Source organism: Aethalodelphis obliquidens, unplaced genomic scaffold (assembly GCF_003676395.1).
Source record: "Aethalodelphis obliquidens isolate GAN/ISIS:26980383/991018 unplaced genomic scaffold, ASM367639v1 scaffold6, whole genome shotgun sequence".
Taxonomy (NCBI): domain Eukaryota; kingdom Metazoa; phylum Chordata; class Mammalia; order Artiodactyla; family Delphinidae; genus Aethalodelphis; species Aethalodelphis obliquidens.
Window position 1 is genome coordinate 56,797,912 of NW_020837950.1, and position 17,823 is coordinate 56,815,734.

The 17,823-nt window shown below is 35.6% G+C and overlaps 1 protein-coding gene across 3 annotated transcripts in view; it reads left to right on the top strand.

The window, feature by feature from the left end:
* The window catches only part of BLTP1 (bridge-like lipid transfer protein family member 1), a 208,272-nt gene that overhangs the window by 60,541 nt on the left and 129,908 nt on the right, over positions 1–17,823 (top strand). For all 3 annotated transcript variants that reach the window (XM_027103636.1, XM_027103638.1, XM_027103637.1), the window contains exons 16-20: positions 3,124–3,279; positions 3,553–3,650; positions 6,164–6,342; positions 6,508–6,614; positions 7,628–7,833. In XM_027103636.1, coding sequence (XP_026959437.1) covers positions 3,124–3,279; positions 3,553–3,650; positions 6,164–6,342; positions 6,508–6,614; positions 7,628–7,833 — 746 coding nt within the window. The remainder of the gene's footprint in view (positions 1–3,123; positions 3,280–3,552; positions 3,651–6,163; positions 6,343–6,507; positions 6,615–7,627; positions 7,834–17,823) is intronic.

The window sequence follows — 17,823 nt, forward strand, 5'->3', positions numbered from 1 at the left end:
ACTATATTGCAGAATATACTGACGTTTAGATAAGATATTAAAAAAACTAATAAGACATTAAAATAGAAATTCGTTAAAAACTATAAAATTATGTTGGTTTCCTTAGATGATTAGTAGATTATTTGAATTTGTGTTTATTTTACTAGCAATTATAGCTCAGTCTTTTAGGTAGTAGTATGAAGTAGGTAAATGCAACCAGTATAAGTTGAGAGTCACTTGTTAATAATGATTCAAAACAAATATAAGCCATGATCTCAACGCAGAGAGAACTTATAGGGATAGCGCTTATGGGAATTTATTTATCAGTCTCAAGTATATTGGCATGTGTAGTACTAGACTTAGACAAATAAAACAATACATAACAGTATATATATATATATATATACACACACACACACACACACACACACACATTGAGTGCAAGCATGAATTTCAAAGCTAACAAATGCATGTAAGACGTGGATACAGAGGAAATCAATATGATCTGAAGATAATTAGAGAAAGTAAGGAAGGACATTAAGATCGGAAATGGTCTTTGTAAATGAACTCAGTAATATTAACTAAAATTTGCATAGTATGTTTTCATAAAACATTCCAAAGCATGTTCATTGGTATCATCTTCACAACAACTCTGAAAAGGGATAGCTGTTATTGTTATCCTTGAGTTAACAATGAGGAAATTGAAGAAACATTCAATGACTTGGGCAGACTCATGAAGCTAGTAAGTGGAAGAGACATTTAAGAACAATTTTTTGACTGTAGTAGACTCTGTACTGTCTCTGTAGTGTCATGCTGTTGTTAAAGATGGTTAGAGTTTCTCTGCAACAAAGAGGTTACCAAAGAGTGTGTTCATTTTAGAAGGGATGAATAGTTTGAATAAAAGTGCAGAACCAAAAATGTTTATGAGGAAGAAAAGTGTGAAAATCAGCTTGATGAATGGTGAATTTGTACTGTGTAGTTGGCTAATCCCAGAGATGACTTTTGGGCATCTCTTAAGTGCTGAATGTTGTGTTAAAGAATAAAGTTAGATAGTAGGGATGCAGTCAGGTTAGTCAGGTAGGGCCGTATGTAGAAGTAAAATTTTAGAAGTAGGAGTAGATACTATAAGGTATGATGAGCTACTGTGATTGCTTGTTAAATGAAATAATATATTTAAAGTAAAATCGTTAAGTGGAAATTTCTGTTCTCTAGTCTTAGAACAGGTTAATAGCCATATATGCCTTTTATCGTTGATATAGTAAAACTGCATCTTACTAAGATTAATTTAAATTGTTATTAAAATTTGATATCAAATGTATTATTTTGCTATTTTATCAAGAGAGGAATCTAATATATGTGCACAAGTTTCTGTACATTGCAGCTAAATTTTAAATGAGTTCATATGATATTTGACTTCTGATTTCATTACTGAATCTAATATTTTTCAGTTTAAAGATATCCTTTAAAATTCAAAGGAAACTACTTTAAATATTTAATTATTTTTGCCTATTATTTTCCTTAGAATATCTTTAATACTAAGTGCTACTGTTTGTGGAGTGCTTATCTTGTGGCAGTTTCTTTGCTAAAAGTTCACATATATCATCTAAATTCTCACAATAAGTCTGTGAAGTTGTCCCATTTTGTAAAAGAGAAAACCGATAACATTTCAGTCATTTGTTCAAGATCATATAACTAGTAAAATGATAAAGCCACAATTTAAACCCAGGACTGTCTGGTTGTCAGAGTTTGTGCTATAACAATGGTACTTGTAGTTGTTTCCCTCTCTCAAATACACAAAGTTCTGATTTTATAGCACTGTGTTATGTACTGTGAGCATACAAAGATGAGCTTGACACCTTTTAGGAGGAGACCATTTATTGAAGGACATCATTGCTGGGAGTATACAATCCATGCAATAATGTGAATGCCAGAGGAAAAGTAGAGGAAAGCACTGTGATAGAACAGGGCTAACATCTTTATGTAAAGACTTTTTGCCTATTGAGGTTAAAAAAAAAAAAATTAAGGTATGAAAGGATAAGCAGACTAAGAACTATGAACTATGAGCAGACTATGAACACAATTTTAAAAAACAACACTTAAACCAACAAATCAGCAATACAGTAAATCAGCAATCAACAAAGATGACTGACTATAATTCTAAGGCCAAGTCTTTGTTTTGTTCACATTGTATTCCCACAGTCTAAAACAGAATCTGGGACACAGTAGACATTCTGTAGGTATTTGTTTTGTGAATAAAACAACACGAATAATGTTCAACCCTACTTGTAATTAAGAAATTCAATTAAAGTGAGAGAGCATTTTTCAATTACCAATTATCAAGCCGCATCACCCCCACTCCCGCCCCCCCCCCCGCCCCGCAAAAAAAATAGAGAAAGGGAGAGAGGTAGAAAGAAATATAATGCAGGAGCAGGTACAGTGAAATGGATAGTTAACCATACATTTCTAATAGGAGCATAAATGGATCTACTACTCTTGGAAAGCAGTTTTGTGATTTATAGTAGCCTTAAAAAAATTCATAAACTTTGACCTAGCAAATCCATATTTTAAATCTATCCTGAGAAAATAATCCTGAATATGTAAAATATCTTGCATGAAAATATACATGATAACATTATATATAACAGAAATTTTAAGAAAGTCTAAATATCCAAGTACAGTAAATGGTTAAGTAAATCTTTGCAAATCTTTTTAATGAACAAAATTTTTGTTAATGTGTACGAAATAACATGGCAAAATTTTGAGTTAAATGAAAAAAAGTAATATAGCTTGTATATCTAGGGTAGTGTAAAAATCTACATAGAAAAAAGAACTAGGATGAGATATATCCACAATGTTATGTATTTTGGTAACAGAATATCAGGTAATTTTTTTTTCCTCTTCTGAAGTTTCTTTAAAAACATAATAGGTATATGAAATGCATAAAAGTTTTATTTGGAACTGTGATTAGTAAGTAAGCATTTTTACTGTCAAATCATTTAGCTACATCTTAATCAGCTTTTAATATCTTTGTATAAAAGTTCTTTTTAGATAACAATAGGAAACTTTTTGGTGTTAGAATATTTTTATTTTGTTTTTTGAATTTCTATTAATTTTACATTCTGTCTCCTACCTCAATAATTTTAGATTTAATTCAAGACTGGTCAAGCGATAGTGCTCCAGACATTTTTTCATTTGTTCCATATACATGGAATTTTAAAATCATGTTTCATCAATTTGAAATGATTTGGGCAGCTAATCAGCACAATTGGATTGACTGTTCCACTAAACAACAGGAAAATGGTAAGTACTTTTTAAAAATTAGGTTAGTATTCTGTTCATTAAGACAAATACCAACAAAGAAAACTGGTATTGATTTTTGTAGTTTTAATAGATACTAGAATTGATCTTTTTTTCCATTGTCTTATAAGACTCTCAGAGAACTATTTCAGAATTTGTATTACACTAAACATATTAAATTTAATTTTGTTTAGGTGTGTATTTAAGGCAGTTTTTGTTTAAAATTTTTTTGAAATTAAAAGTAAATTTCTTTTTCTTTTTTTTTTTTTTTTGCAGTGTACCTGGCAGCCTGTGGGGAAACACTAAACATTGATTTCTCTTTGCCGTTTACGGACTTTGTTCCAGCTACATGTAATACCAAGTTCTCTTTAAGAGTACGTATAATTGGATGTATTGTTTATTCCACAAGGTTTATTAGTAAGTTTGATTTCCCAGCACTTACCTTTACTCTCTCCTGCCCATCCTGTTGTCACCCTGAAGTATTTTGGTTTTCCACCATTGTTCACTAACTTCAGTGGCACAGAATTGCCTGTTCCTTTTTTGTAGTTAACTGTAATATTATGCCTTTCCCCTAAGTTCCCCAAGTTCCCCTAAGAAGTTGGGCAGTAACTTGAAAAGATATGTGTACCCCAGTATTCATAGCAGCATTATTTATGATAGCCAAGATATGGAAGTGACCTCAGTGCCCACTGACAGATGAATGGATAAAGAAGATGTGACATATATACTCACTGGAGTATTACTCAGCCATAAAAAAGAATGAGACCTTGCCATTTATGACATGGATGACCTGGAGGGGTATTATGCTTAGTGAAATAAGTCAAACAGAGAAAGACAAATACTGTATGTTTTCACTTATATTTGGAATCTAAAAAACAAAACAAGTGAACAGATAAAACAGATAAAACAGAAATGGACTTCCAGATACAGAAAACAAACTAGTGGTAACCAGAGGGGGGAGGGGAAGGAGGAGGGGTAAAGTAGATGAAGGAGATTAAGAGATATAAACTACCAGTTATAAAATAAGTCATGGGGATGTAATGTACTGGGAATATAGTCAATATTTTATAATAACTTTGTATTGATATAGCATGTAATCCATAAAAACACTGAATTGTGTTGTATGACTGAAATGAATATAATATTGTAAATCAACTATACTTCTTTAAAAAAAAAAAGCTGGGCAAAAATAATTCCTTGAGTCGATTATTTTGTTAGAGCTCATTTCTGACCTCTGTGACTAATCTATATGTTCTCTTTAGAACTTATTCTAGCTCTAATATTAGTCTGTGAACTGGATTTTACATTTCTCTATACAGTTGACGAACAATGTGGAGGTTAGGGACGCTGACCCTCCCTGCCATCATAAATTCGTGTGCAACTTAGAGTCAGTTCTCCTTATATCCTCCATATCCTTGGTTCCTCTGTATCTGAGGTTCAGCATCTGCAGATTCAACCAACCACAGATTGTGTAGGACTGTAATATTTACTGTTGAAAAAACATCCATGTGTAAGTGGCCTGTGCAGTTCAAACCTGTGATGTTCAAGGGTCAGCTGTATTTCATTCCTAATTTTAATCGTGAATTCAATGAATAAACCCCGTGATCCAAAAGCCAGCTCTTAGGAGTTCAGAATTCATGGTACACCTAACTTTAAGGTATACAACATTAGTAGTTGTAGAACTGATGGAGGTTATGAAGGTAAAAAATAGCAACAATAATAAGAGCAGCCAGCAAGTATTAACATCTTCTTTGTGCCAGACACTTCTCCAAGTGCTTTATGTGTAGTAACTCATTTATTCATTCTCAGAACAACCCTCTTGAAGTAGTTGTTGTTATTATCTGCATTTACAGAATAGGAAACTGAGGAGGCAAGTTTATGTAACTTGTCATATAGCTAGTGAGTGGCCAAGTTAGAATTCGAGCCCAGGCAGTATAGTTTAGGGCTCCACTCTTTTAACCACCCCACTGCGCTGCCTGTTAAGAAACCAAGCATCAAAATGAGCAAAGATTCAGGGACCTATAAGGAAAAAAAGTGAAACTCAGTGAAGATCCTTTGATATAATTCTTAAAAGGCAGTTGAGGAACCAAGACTTACTAGAATCAAAATAGACAATCATAATTTTAAAAATACAGAACATATTCCACCTAAGCTTATATTAGCTGATTTTTAATTTTTTTTTACTGAGTTACATGCAAAATATCCAAGGAAATCCATGGAAGATAATTTTCTTACTGTTTTCTAGAAACTGTGCTGTTTATTTCCCTGATTTATTTTTTTACTTTCTTTGAGATTTTATTTTTATTATTATCTTTTTTAAAGAAGGTTAATTAATTAATTAATTTGTTATTTTTGGCAGTGTTGGGTTTTCGTTGCTGTGCGTGGGCTTTCTCTAGTTGTGGAGAGCAGGGGCTACTCTTTGTTGTGGTGCACGGGCTTCTCATTGCGGTGGCTTCTCTTATTGTGGAACACGGGCCCTAGATGTGCGGGCTTCAGTAGTTGTGGCACTCGGCCTCCGTAGTTGTGGCTTGCAGGCCCTAGAGCACAGGCTCAGTAGTTGTGGCACACAGACTTAGTTGCTCCGTGGCATGTGGGATCTTCCTGGACCAGGGCTTGAACCCCTGTCCCCTGAATTGGCAGGCGGATTCTTAACCACTGCGTCACCAGGGAAGTCCCTTTCTTGACTTTCTAAGCAGAATTTAGTTTCAGTCAATGTAAGATCTTATTCCAGTTACTTACCTGATTATTCAATGTAAAACCTGCCATTTCAAATTTATGTTTATTTTCTGTTTAATTGATTATTATAGATAAGCTTGCCTGTAAATAGTAACCTAACAAATTTATGTACCTATTTTGTTACTTTGGGTTATTATAAATTATTTTTTAGGGAGAAGATGTTGATCTTCATTTGTTTCTACCAGATTGCCACCCTAGTAAATATTCATTATTTATGCTGGTAAAGAATTGCCACCCAAATAAAATGACTCATGATACTGGTATTCCTGCTGAATGTCAAAGTGGCCAGAAAACAGTGAAACCAAAATGGCGGAACATTACTCAAGAAAAGTAAGTACTTAATATTAGTGATCTAAGTATTTTGTGTTTATGTGGAGAAATTATTCTTCTAATTCTTTAAAAGAATGACAGTAAAACTTGATTATCTGTAACTGGTGTCTGTATACAATCAAAGGAATGAGTACCAGACTAGAAACTTTATTTTTATCTTCAAAGGGCTGGTTGGGTTGAATGCTGGACTGTCCCAAGTGTCATGCTTACAATTGATTACACATGGCATCCAATTTATCCACAAAAAGCAGATGAACAGCTAAAACAGTCATGTAAGTGTTTTTATATAATTTGTACGTTGAAATATCTAGTGTTATAATTGATAAACATCAAAGATACAAGGAGAAATTAAAAATATTTGGAAATGCATCTATTGGCAATTTTATACATTTAAAATCTTTTAAGGATTTTGGTATAATTACAGCTAACTTTTCATTGAGCATTTACTATATATCAAGTACTATATCAAATACTATATATATCAAATACTAGGCCAAGCTGTTTCCTGGTTTACTTTATCTCATTTAACTCTTCAAGCAACTCTGTGAGATAGATGTTATAATTATTATTGTCATTGTAGAGTTGAGGAAATATGCTCAGAGAAAGTAAGTAATTTTCTCAAGGTCTGCTGAGCTAGAAGAAGCAGAGCTGGAGTATGAAGTTAGGTATATGTAAATCTATATATTTAAAGCGCTTGATTTTGTGAAATGTTAGTTTCTTTAATGCATTTTGACAACTGTCATATCATTTATAGTTTACCTGAGGCTTAAGTGCTGCTTTATTTGGATCCAAAGTGGAATTAGAGTCAAGTGATATTTTCTGTGTATTTTTCCAGTGAGTTAAGTTTTTAAGAATAGTTTTTGTAACTTTCTCATATGTATATGTTGATAATGTCACACTGCATTTGAATAGCTGTTTATGTGAAAGTAACTTTATAGTTTAATGCCTAAGTATAGTTAAAGCCTAATTGTGACCCAGATTTACAGTATATTGACAGAACTTGATGAGAATGTTGCCTTTGTTAATGGGAACTTTTCATCGATTTTTTAAAGTTTGATTTATGTATTTTTATACATATTTCAATGAAGTCCATACTTTATTGCATTCTTAACTAGTAATCTTTCAGGTTTGTTTTCATTATATACTACAGATATTTTAGCAGCATTAGTTGCTTTCATATTTGCAAAATAGAATTTCTTAGTGACTAGTTCTTTGAAGAACTTTTAAGAGGTGCTTTCCTCCCTCACCCCTCAAACATTATTCTTTTTTCCTCAATTTATTCCAGTGTCAGAAATGGAAGAAACAATGCTATCTGTATTAAGGCCATCCCAGAAAACAGACAGAGTTGTTTCTTCTCCCTCTACTTCTTCACGTCCACCTATTGATCCCTCAGAACTTCCACCTGATAAACTTCATGTAGAAATGGAACTTTCTCCAGATTCTCAGATAACTCTCTATGGACCTCTATTAAATGCCTTTCTATGTATAAAGGTAAGATTTAAAAGAACCTCCTTTTTTTTTTTTTTTTTTTTTTTGCGGTATGCGGGCCTCTCACTTTTGTGGCATCTCCTGTGCAGAGCACAGGCTCTGAACGCGCAGGCTTAGCGGCCATGGCTCACGGGCCCAGCCACTCTGCGGCATGTGGGATCTTCCCGGACCGGGGCACGAACCCATGTCCCCTTCATCGGCAGGTGGACTCTCAACCACTGCACCACCAGGGAAGCCCTAATATCAGTTTGAATACTACTAGAGAAGTATTAACTCTGTTTTTGCATTACCACATGTACATTGAACCTCAATTTTTTTAACTAAAAAAATAACATAGTAATACATAAACAAAAAAAAAGAGGACTATAACAAAGAACACAGAGAAAGAAAGACATACCTTTGTTTTAGACTTCTTTATAAATTCTGTTCCATATATGTTACCCATGTTGATAGTTTATTATGTTTTGATGCAGACTATGCATTATAGACTTTACAACAACTTTTTAGTAGTGTCAAAAGTTTGTTGTGCTAAATATTTGTATTTATATTCATCAAGTTAATTCAGATCTTGTATGAAGTGTCTACTGAAACAAATTTAAAATTTTTAAGTTTTGACATATTTTATAAAATAACTTCTAACCCAATGAACTCTCTGCTTCCTTTTATTAGGAATATATGTCACATGTAACTCTCTAAGTTGTTTTTTTGTTGTTTTGTTTGTTTGTTTATTTTTGGCCTAGTGTCATGCTGACATGGAGATGTAATCCTGTCTTAAATGTCTCTTACTTTTTTTCATTAGTTTTAATGGATAACTTATGTTCTACTTAGTAACAGTGTTAGAACTTTAAAACTTTCTGGAAGTTCAGTTTGACACATGTATTATGTATGTATGTATATATAAAAGAAAACAGAGAATACAAAAACTCATGTAACTGAGATTATATTTTTCTTAGTTATTGAAATTAAACATCAAGAAATTCTAAAGGATACATCACTAGAAAAAAAAAATTGCCCTGTATTTATTTGACTGTAAAACTGACTTCCACAAAATCCCCAATAGAAACTAGGCCTGGCATTATTATTACAAAGAATGCTAAGAAGAGTATTTAGTGAATGTGCATTGTAATTTATGAGGACACTTTATGGAAATGAGAGGTCTTCTGAAGATGTAGACTACCTAGCAACTCTAAGTGTCAGGCCAAAGTCCTTTCAGTAATATTAAAATTTCATGTTATTTCTTATGTTGCAGACATAAGGTTGGATAACAGTACCCCTTATATTACTTTTATGAATTGACTTCTGTGAGTCTTATTACATTTATTCTTTTTTTTTGATTTTTATATATTTTATATATATGCTCTATTTTTTTTTACATCTTTATTGGAGTATAATTGCTTTACAATGGTGTGTTAGTTTTTGCTTTATAACAAAGTGAATCAGTTATACATATACATATGTTCCCATATCTCTTCCCTCTTGCATCTCCCTCCCTCCCACTCTCCCTATCACACCCCTCTAGGTGGTCACAAAGCACCGAGCTAATCTCCCTGTACTATGCGGCTGCTTCCCACTAGCTATCTATTTTAATTGTGGTAGTGTATATATGTCCATGCCACTCTCTCACTTTGTCACAGCTTGCCCTTCCTGCTCCCCATATCCTAAAGTCCATTCTCTAGTAGGTCTATGTCTTTATTCCTGTCTTACCCCTAGGTTCTTCATGACATTTTTTTTTCCCTTAGATTCCATATATATGTGTTAGCATACAGTATTTGTCTTTCTCTTTCTGACTTACTTCACTCTATATGACAGACTCTAGGTCCATCCACCTCACTGCAAATAACTCAATTTCGTTTCTTTATATGGCTGAGTAATATTCCATTGTATATATGTGCCACATCTTCTTTATCCATTCATCCGATGATGGACACTTAGGTTGTTTCCATCTCCTGGCTATTGTAAATAGAGCTGCAATGAACATTTTGGTACATGACTCTATTTGAATTATGGTTTTCTCAGGGTATATGCCCAGTGGTGGGATTGTTGGGTCATATGGTAGTTCTATTTGTAGTGTTTTAGGGAACCTCCATACTGTTCTCCATAGTGGCTTTACCAGTTCACATTCCCACCAGCAGTGCAAGAGTGTTCCCTTTTCTCCACACCCTCTCCAGCATTTATTGTTTGTAGATTTTTTGATGATGGCCATTCTGACTGGTGTGAGATGATATCTCATTGTAGTTTTGATTTGCATTTCTATAATGATTAATGATGTTGAGCATTCTTTCATGTGTTTGTTGGCAATCTGTATGTCTTCTTTGGAGAAATGTCTGTTTAGGTCTTCTGCCCATTTTTGGATTGGGTTGTTTTTTTTTTAATTATTGAGCTGCATGAGCTGCTTGTAAATTTTGGAGATTAATCCTTTGTCAGTTGCTTAACTTGCCAATATTTTCTTCCATTCTGAGGGTTGTCTTTTGGTCTTGTTTATGGTTTCTTTTGCTATGCAAAAGCTTTGAAGCTTCATTAGGTCCCATTTGTTTATTTTTGTTTTTATTTCCATTTCTCTAGGAGGTGGGTCAAAAAGGATCTTGCTATGATTTATGTCATAGAGTGTTCTGCCTATGTTTTCCTCTAAGAGTTTGATAGTGTCTGGCCTTAAATTTAGGTCTTTAATCCATTTTGAGTTTATTTTTGTGTATGGTATTAGGGAGTGTTCTAATGTCATACTTTTACATGTACCTGTCCAGTTTTCTCAGCACCACTTATTGAAGAGGCTGTCTTTCTGCACTGTACATTCCTGCCTCCTTTATCAAAGATAAGGTGACCATGTGTGCATGGGTTTATCTCTGCGCTTTCTATCCTGTTCCATTGAGCTATATTCCTCTTTTTGTGGCAGTACCATACTGTCTTGATTACTGTAGCTTTGTAGTATAGTCTCAAGGCAGGGAGCCTGATTCCTCCAGCTCTGTTTTTCATTCTCAAGATGGCTTTGGCTATTCAGGGTCTTTTGTGTTTCCATACAAATTGTGAAATTTTTTGTTCTAGTTCTGTGAAAAATGCCATTGGTAGTTTGATAGGGATTGCATTGAATCTGTAGATTGCTTTGGATAGTAGAGTCATTTTCACATTGTTGATTCTTCCAATCCAAGAACATGGTATATCTCTCCATCTATTTGTATCATCTTTAATTTCTTTCATCAGTGTCTTATAATTTTCTGCATACAGGTCTTTTGTCTCTTTAGGTAGGTTTATTCCTGGATATTTTATTCTTTTTGTTGGAATCGTAAATGGGAGTGTTTTCTTAATTTCACTATCAGATTTTTCATCATTAGTGTATAGGAATGCAAGATATTTCTGTGCATTAATTTTGTATCCTGCTATTTCCCAAATTCATTAACTAGCTCTAGTAGTTTTCTGGTAGCATCTTTAGGATTCTCTCTATATAGTATCATGTCACCTGAAAAGCAGTGGCAGCTTTACTTCCTCTTTTCCGATTTGGATTCCTTTTATTTCCTTTTCTTCTCTGATTGCTGTGGCTAAAACTTCCAAAACTATGTTGAATAAGTGTGGTGAGAGTGGGCAACCTTGTCTTCTTCCTGATCTTAGTGGAAATGATTTCAGTATTTCACCATTGAGGATGATGTTGGCTGTGGGTTTGTCATATATGGCCTTTATTATGTTGAGGAAAGTTCCCTCTATGCCTACTTTCTGCAGGGTTTTTATCATAAATGGGTGTTGAATTTTGTCAAAAACTTACTCTGCATCTATAGAGATGATCATATGGTTTTTCTCCTTCAATTTGTAATACGGTGTATCACGTTGATTGATTTGCCTATACGGAAGAATCCTTGCATTCCTGGAATAAACCCCACTTGATCATGGTGTATGATCCTTTTAATGTGCTGTTGGATTCTGTTTGCTAGTATTTTATTGAAGATTTTTGCATGTGTGTTCATCAGTGATATTGGCCTGTAGTTTTCTTTCTTTGTGACATCTTTGTCTGGTTTTGGTATCAGGGTGATGGTGGCCTCGTAGAAGGAGTTTGGGAGTGTTCCTCCCTTTCTATATTTTGGAAGAGTTTGAAAAGGATAGGTGTTAGCTCTTCTCTAAATGTTTGATAGAATTCGCCTGTGAAGCCATCTGCTCCTGGAATTTTGTTTGTTGGAAGATTTTTAATCACAGTTTCAATTTAAGTGCTTGTGATTCGTCTGTTCATATTTTCTATTTCTTCCTGGTTAAGTCTCGGCAGGTTGTGCATTTCTAAGAATTAGTCCATTTCTTCCAGGTTGTCCATTTTATTGGCATAGAGTTGCTTGTAGTAATCTCTCATGATCGTTTGTATTTCTGCAGTGTCAGTTGTTACTTCTCCTTTTTCATTTCTAATTCTATTGATTTGAGTCTTCTCCCTTTTTTTCTTGATGAGTCTGGCTAATGGTTTATCAATTTTGTTTATCTTATCAAAGAACCAGCTTTTAATTTTATTGATCTTTGCTATCGTTTCCTTCATTTCTTTTTCATTTATTTCTGATCTGATCTTTATGATTTCTTTCCTTCTGCTAACTTTGGGGTTTTTTTGTTCTTGTTTCTCTCATTGCTTTAGGTGCAAGGTTAGGTTGTTTATTGGAGATGTTTCCTGTTTCTTAAGGTAGGATTGTATTGCTATAAACTTCCCTCTTAGAACTGCTTTTGCTGCATCCCATAGGTTTTGCGTCATCTGTCTCCTTTGTCATTTGTTTCTAGGTTTTTTTTGATTTCCTTTTTGATTGCTTCAGTGATTACTTCGTTATTAAGTAGTGTATTGTTTAGCCTCCATGTGTTTGTACTTTTTACAGATCTTTTCCTGTAATTGATATCTAGTCTCATAGCACTGTGGTCAGAAAGATACTTGATACGATTTCAATTTTCTTAAATTTACCAAGGCTTCATTTGTGACCCAAGATATGATCTATACTGGAGAATGTTCCATGAGCCCTTGAGAAAAATGTGTATTCTGTTGTTTTTGGATGGAATGTCCTATAAATATCAATTAAGTCCATCTTGTTTAATGTATCATTTAAAGCTTGTGTTTCCTTATTTATTTTCATTTTGGATGATCTGTCCGTTGGTGAAAGTGGGGTGTTAAAGTCCCCTACTAAATATGTGTGACTGTCAATTTCCCCTTTTATGGCTGTTAGTATTTGCCTTTTGTATTGAGGTGCTCCTCTGTTGGGTGCATAAATATTTACAATTGTTATATCTTCTTCTTGGATCGATCCCTTGATCATTATGTAGTGTCCTTCTTTGTCTCTTGTAATAGTCTTTATTTTAAAGTCATTTTGTCTGATTTGAGAATTGCTACTCCCGCTTTCTTTTGATTTCCATTTGCATGGAATATCTTTTTCCATCCCCTCACTTTCAGTCTGTATGTGTCCCTAGGTCTGAAGTGGGTCTCTTGTAGACAGCATATATATGGGTCTTGTTTTTATATCCATTTAGCCAGTCTGTGTCTTTTGGTGGGAGCATTTAATCCATTTACATTTAAGGTAATTATCGTTATGTATGTTCTTATTCCCATTTTCTTAATTGTTTTGCATTTGTTATTGTAGGTCTTTTCCTTCTCTTGTGTTTCTTGCCTAGAGAAGTTCCTTTAACATTTGTTGTAAAGCTGGTTTGGTGGTGCTGAACTCTCTCAGCTTTTGCTTGTTTGTAAAGGTTTTAATTTCTGCATCAAATCTGAATGAGATCCTTGCTGGGTAGAATAATCTTGGTTGTAAGGTTTTCTCCTTCTTCACTTTAAATATGTCCTGGCAGTCCCTTCTGGCTTGCAGAGTTTCTGCTGAAAGATCAGCTGTTAACCTTATGGGGATTCCCTTGTGTGTTATTTTTCCCTTGCTGCTTTTAATATGTTTTCTTTGTATTTAATTTTTGACAGTTTGATTAATATGTGTCTTGGCGTATTTCTCCTTGGATTTATCCTGTATGGGACTCTCTGTGCTTCCTGGACTAGATTAACTATTTCCTTTCCCATATTAGGCAAGTTTTCAACTATAATCTCTTCAAATATTATCTCAATCCCTTTCTTTTTCTCTTCTTCTTCTGGGACCCATATAAGTCGAATGTTGGTGCATTTAATGTTGTCCCAGAGGTCTCTGAGACCATCCTCAGTTCTTTTCATTCTTTTTTCTTTATTCTGCTCTGTAGTAGTTATTTTCACTATTTTATCTTCCAGGTCACTTATCCGTTCTTCTGCCTCAGTTATTCTGCTATTGATCCCATCTAGAGTATTTTTAATTTCATTTATTGTGTTGTTCATCGTTGCTTGTTTCATCTTTAGTTCTTCTAGGACCTTGTTAAATGTTTCTTGCATTTTGTCTATTCTACTTCCAAGATTTTGGATCATCTTTACTGTCATTATTCTGAATTCTTTTTCAGGTAGATTGCCTATTTTCTCTTCATTTGTTAGGTCTGGTGGGTTTTTATCTTGCTCCTTCATCTGCTGTGTTTTCTCTGTCTTCTCATTTTGCTTATCTTACTGTGTTTGGGGTCTCCTTTTTGCAGGCTGCAGGTTCATAGTTCCAGTTGTTTTTGGTGTCTGTCCCCAGTGGCTAAGGTTGGTTCAGTGGGTTGTGTAGGGTTCCTGGTGGAGGGGACTAGTGCCTGTGTTCTGGTGGATGAGGCTGAGTCTTGTCTTTCTGGTGGGCAGGTCCACGTCTGGTGGTGTGTTTTGGGGTGTCTGTGGCCTTATTATGATTTTAAGCAGCCTCTCTGCTAATGGGTGGGGTTGTGTTCCTGTCTTGCTAGTTGTTTGGCACAGGGTGTCCAGCACTATAGCTTGCTGGTCGTTGAGTGAAGCTGGGTCTTGGTGTTGAGATGGAGATCTTTGGGAGATTTTCGCCGTTTGATATTACGTGGAGCTGGGAGGTCTCTTGTGGACACGTGTCCCAAGTTGGTTCTCCCACCTCAGAGGCACAGCACTGACTCCTGGCTGCAGCACCAAGAGCCTTTCATTCACACGGCTCTGAATAAGAGGGAGAAAAAGTAGAAAGAAAGAAAGAAAGAGGACAAAATAAAATAAAATAAAGTAAGATAAAATAAAAGTTATTAAAATAAAATATAATTATTAAGAAAAAAAATTTTTTAAGTAAAAATAAAAAACAAAACAAAAAAAAACAGATGGACAGAACCCTAGGACAAATGGTGAAAGCAAAGCTATACAGACAAAATCTCACACAGAAGCATACACATACACACTCACAAAAAGAGGAAAAGGGGAAAAAATAATAAATCTTGCTCTCAAAGTCCACCTCCTCAATTTGGGATGATTCATTGTCTATTCAGGTATTTCAGAGATGCAGGGTACATCAAGTTGATTGGGGAGATTTAATCCGCTGCTTCTGAGGCTGCTGGGAGAGATTTCCCTTTCTCTTCTTTGTTCTCACAGCTCCGGGGTCTCCGCTTTGCATTTGGCCCCACTTCTACGTGTAGGTTGCCGGAGGGCATCTGTTCATCGCTCAGACAGGACCAGGTTAAAGGAGCCGCTGATTCGGGAGCTCGGGGTCACTCAGGCTGCGGGGAGGGAGGGGCACGGAGTGCGGGGCAAGCCTGCGGCGTCAGAGGCCAGCGTGACGTTGCACCAGCCTGAGGCGCGCCGTGCGTTTTCCTGGGGATGTTGTCCCTGGATCACGGGACCCTGGCAGTGGCGGGCTGCACAGGCTCCCGGGACGGGGGTGTGGATGTGACCTGTGCTCGCACACAGGCTTCTTGGTGGCGGCAGCAGCAGCCTTAGCGTCTCATGCCCGTCTCTGGGGTCTACGCTGTTAGCCGCAGCTCGCGCCTGTCTCTGGAGCTCCTTTAAGCAGCGCTCTTAATCCCCTCTCCTAGAGCACCAGGAAACAAAGAGGGAAGAAAAAGTCTCTTGCCTCTTCGGCAGGTCCAGACTTTTTCCCGGATTCTTCCTGGCTAGCCATGGCGCACTAGCCCCCTTCAGGCTGTGTTCACGCCGCCAACCCCAGTCCTCTTCCTGGGGTCTGACCTTTGAAGCCCGAACCTCAGCTCCCAGACCCCACCCGCCCCGGCGGGTGAGCAGAAAAGCCTCTCGGCCTGGTGAGTGCTGGTAGGCACCGATCCTCTGTGCGGGAATCTCTCCGCTTTGCCCTCCGCACCCCTGTGGCTGCGCTCTCCTCTGAGGCTCCGAAGCTTCCCCCCTCCGCCACCCACAGTCTCCGCCCACGAAGGGGCTTCCTAGTGTGTGGAAACCTTTCCTCCTTCACAGCTCCCTCCCACTGGTGCAGGTCCCGTCCCTATTCTTTTGTCTCTGTTTATTCTTTTTTCTTTTGCCCTACCCAGGTACGTGGGGAGTTTCTTGCCTTTTGGGAGGTCTGAGGTCTTCTGCCAGTGTTCAGTGGGTGTTCTGTAGGAGTTGTTCCACGTGTAGATGTATTTCTGATGTATCTGTGGGGAGGAAGGTGATCTCCGCGTCTTACTCTTCCGCCATCTTCCTGCATTTATTCTTAATGGAAGAAGGAAATCTGAATCTAAATAGTGGTAGCATATCAGTGGTAGCAAATAGTAACCATGGATTAAGCGAATATATGACATATATGTTTTTCTTATTAAAAAATAGTTTTAAAGGGGAATATAGCCATTATTTTGTAATAACTGTAAATGGAGTATAACCTTTAAAAATTATGTAAAAAATAAAAAATACTAAAAAATAGTTTTATTGGTCTTGAAGAGAAGCCTGGCTATCAAGTTTTGATTTTAAAAAACAATATTGGAAACAGAGTATTTGTAGGGTTTATTTTTTCTTCATTTCTGATTTTATCAGCTGTCTTCTAACTATTGTGTATAATACCTGTTTTTTCCTTTTTCTTTTTTTATTTTGAGGAATGAGTATGATTGGATAAGTATTAATTTTCAGCTGGGGAAAAAAATGACAGTCTCCTGTTACTTAAACTAGGTTACTTGATACTCATGTAATAAAATATTTCTGGGAAATTAAAATTACAGAGGACTCGTAAGTAAACTGAAAATGTAGTTTACCATTCTTAACGTCATACATGCTAAAAACTTGACAAAAGAATACATTTTCCCAATTCTGTAAGCCAATGGTTTTTTCTAGGGTTGTTTAAAATGGAAATAGGATTTTTATTTGTAGTTGTAAATATTTGTATACATTCACTAATGTTAAAATATCATAAAAGTTTGCCATAATATATTACTACTTGCCAGATACTTCAATCAAACTTTTGGTAATTTTTTAGTGAATTCTTAAGAAATTAACTCTTATAGATGGAACTCACATATTAAAAATCCTCACAAAACTTAAATCAGACACCAACATTAAACATTTAACATTAGGCTAGCTTTTAAAGAGTTATGATTTAAAAAGTACATTTTGTTGATAATACTCAACAGGTACAAATGTGTTAATGCATAAAAGACTCCTAGTGTTTTATAACTCTTTAAAAACAGTCATTGACACATTTAATAAAACTTAGCAGATGTCTTTTATTATGTTGGAGATTCAGTAATCCCTAAAGAATCTGATATGAGTTATTTCTATTTCAGATAATTAAGCGGAGATTGGTTTAGTAGCAAATTGAACATTATGCCCAAGAGAATCTTTTTCCTTTAATTGTAGGAATCTATAGGAACCTTTTCTTTTTAGGGTTAAAAATTGTAAGAGACTACAAGGGAATCTTTTAAAAATAAGAAATTATTAAGCTAGTGTTTTTAAAAATTAGCTAAAATAAGAATAACATTTCTAATGATTTGTTGGTAACTCTTAGTATTTTGAAAGCTAATAAACATCAATAGAATACATTGACTCCTTAGATAAGTTGTGTGGAGGGGAGGTAGGGCAGAGATGATTAGGTCTGGAGGCCATTTGCAGGTAAAATCACCAAAGGAACTTCCATTTTCTGCTTGTCTCTGGACTCCATGGCCACTATAAACCTGATGAACCCATCTCCAGGACTGGGACAGCATGTATGTTTTGAAAAGGCTTCTCAGATGATC